This window comes from Atta cephalotes (assembly GCF_000143395.1).
Source record: "Atta cephalotes unplaced genomic scaffold scaffold00066, whole genome shotgun sequence".
Taxonomy (NCBI): domain Eukaryota; kingdom Metazoa; phylum Arthropoda; class Insecta; order Hymenoptera; family Formicidae; genus Atta; species Atta cephalotes.
This window is the reverse complement of record NW_012130130.1, coordinates 680,245-683,162: the sequence shown is the minus strand read 5'-3', so window position 1 is coordinate 683,162 and position 2,918 is coordinate 680,245. Positions and strand designations below refer to the sequence as shown.

Below are 2,918 nucleotides of genomic sequence, written 5' to 3'. Positions count from 1 at the left end.
GGCGCGCGCTAATCTTCGAAGTTGCCTTCACGCGTGATCTCTCAATTGAGTTTCGTGTTCGCGATCACGCCATTCCTCGTGGATAAAAGAAATCATTAACAATAAGAGAACATCGCAAGTAAAAACCTATCAAAATTCGAGTTCTCGACGAATGCGAGTAGACATGCCAGCGAGGAGCGGCTATTGATCCCCGTGTTCCCGTATTTCCCGTCCACGTTCATAAGTGCGTGCCAGTGCGGTGATATGTCCAGAAGGAAGCAGGCAAAACCTCGATCTCTCAAACGTAAGTCGCTATTGTCACATCTTTATCATTATACAGTCTTAATTATAAATATAAAAGGTTTGTTCGCGTCGCATGCTCCATTATATTTAAAAATGCTAGAGCATATTGGAGCGAACAAACCATTCCCCATAAATTGACGAAAAATAAATTAAGAAATAATTTGAAAAATATTTATTCTTATCATAATTTTATAATGTTCTTCTTTGGTTTTTATTATCACCTTTTTCAGAAAATATAATAAATTAAAAGGTGCTTTATACTTTACTTCTGTATATGTTCAGTATGAATGTTCGACATTATTAATTGTATATTTATAATATTTTTCTCTTTTTCTCTCATTGACAATACATAAAAATCGATAACTTTATTAATTGAAGATCAAGTATAAGCAAACAAATTAGCCATATAATTTAATTTAATTTATTTTTTTATTAAAAAGATATGTCTCAATAATAAATTCAAAAATATTGACTACAAAACAAATTGAGATAAATGAAAATACGTCGTGAACATATTATAGTACTTCAATGATGGACAATTGCAATTCATAATAATACTAGAAACCTTCTCGATTCGCCGTAGCGAAAGAAAAAGATGGCAAGGAAAAGAAGAAAGCTTTGCGCGCAAGGGACAAATCAAAATAAAACAAAATGCGAGAATTTGCCGTCCCTAGACTTTACAGAATTAACGTTCATGAGTTTCATATTTGTGTTGCAAAGACATGTGAATAATAGCAAAGTTCGTTACAAAGTGTTTATCCAAAGCCCGTGAAAGCATTGTTATGTAAAGGATAAAAAAGAAGTTTTAACTAAAAGGGTACTTCGTGAAACTTCCAGACACGTGCAACTGTGCCCCGAAATAATGTATGATACGAATGTCAAAAGCCGTTATTGTTGCAGAAAGTCTACTGTAATAATTACAAAAATGATCGAATTAGTTAAACTTCTAAGTAATTCTAGAACTTTAGAATTCTACTGTTTTTAATAATTGTACATTTGCATTTTATGATCGCATGTTCTAATATTACATTATATTTTATTTTGATATGATATAAGAATAATGATTTGCAATATAATTAAAAAAGTAAGGAGTAAATAATTTAGAAAGAAAAGATTTTTAATATAAAATTTAATTTCGGGGAAAATAGATTGATAGATGAAATATACTCGTCAAATATGTGTGTGATATTGTATAATTTGATTGATATATAGCCTAAGCTATATATAAACATCTTCAAGTTATTGTATTTTCTCAGAAAAGGAAAATTAAGAAAAGAAAAATTCAAAGAAAAATTAACAAAATATTCAAATTGTTATAAAACTAAATATTATTTTTAATAAAATTAAAAAAAATTTTTTTTTATTAGATACAGTTTACGTCATAATCTGTGATGGCTTTATACTTTTGACTAAAGCTTATTTATTTTCACATTTATACATACTCTTTATTTTTATTTTTATTTGTTATACAAGAATGTATTATTTGTTATGTAGAAACATACATTAAATCGTTGATTAACTGTCTTATTAATTTTGTAAATGATTGTTGATTTTTTTAAAATTAACTGAAGAATAATTGCTCTATTCACGAAAAAGAATTTATTTTTGTTAAATATTCACCTAAAAGTGATCAACTATCGAGTAACGCAGCGTATGTCAATTCGATGAACAAAAAATAGAGACAAATAGAAAGGTAAAAAGCGTTGAGCTTACGAAGATAGTGGAGTAGATTAAAAACATATGTGCAACCAAATAACCGAAATATAGTTCTTCTAAAAAGATAAAGAAAGAAAGAAAGAGATGATACGAAGAAAGTAAATACTGAAAAAAGAGCGAATCATAAATGTGGAATAAAGACTGAGAGAGAAGGAGGAAGGAGGAGGAGAAACAATGCAGAAAACGAAACAAATAGATGTGGAAAGAAAAATGATAAGAGAAAGGAAACGGAAATGTTTTGGATGAAAGAGAGAAAAAGAGAGATATTAAAGAGTTGATGAAGCGTGGAAGATAAAAAGAAAGACGGAGCGTCTCACTGCAAAGAAAAGAGAAAAAGAGAGAAAGAGTAGGACATCAGCAGACATGAATGGCAGAAAGAGAGGAAAGGAAGGTACGCGAGATAGATAGAGAGGAAGATAAAGGGGAGAGGAGAGTCAGTAGTCAGCCAGGATGGAATTAGGTGGAAGCCCGTGGGAGACCGGCGCTGGTCTCCGGGGAATCCCCGGCCTCTGTAATCACCAGTTCGCCTATCCTATCCAATTCTGGTCGCACTCCTCTCGTCCTCCTCGTCCTGCATCCTCCTTTTGCGTGCGTATCTCTTGCTCTCCTCCAGCTTTTCAACCTTTCCTTCCTTCTCACTCTATTCTATATCGTTTCCTACGATTTCTCTTCTCTCCTTTGAGTCTGCTGTTTCTCCGAGTTATTCTCCATTTGCACTCTATGCGCAACAGTTTTTCATTCGTTTCATTTTTATTTTACAACTTCTTTCGTATATATATATATATATATATATATATATATATATATATATATTACTTCTACTATTACTTATTATTATTACTATGATAAGTAATTCTTACTTATTAATAATAATAAGTAAGTAAGTAGTAGTAAGTACGTTAACTTAATTAATTATTATT

At 31.0% G+C, this 2,918-nt stretch overlaps 1 protein-coding gene across 1 annotated transcript in view; it reads left to right on the top strand.

Annotated features, from left to right (window-relative positions):
• The first annotated feature begins 243 nt into the window (after nucleotides 1–243).
• The window catches only part of LOC105623862, a 129,075-nt gene continuing 126,400 nt past the window's right edge, over nucleotides 244–2,918 (top strand). The window contains exon 1 of the mRNA XM_012205235.1: nucleotides 244–283. Coding sequence (XP_012060625.1) covers nucleotides 244–283 — 40 coding nt within the window. The remainder of the gene's footprint in view (nucleotides 284–2,918) is intronic.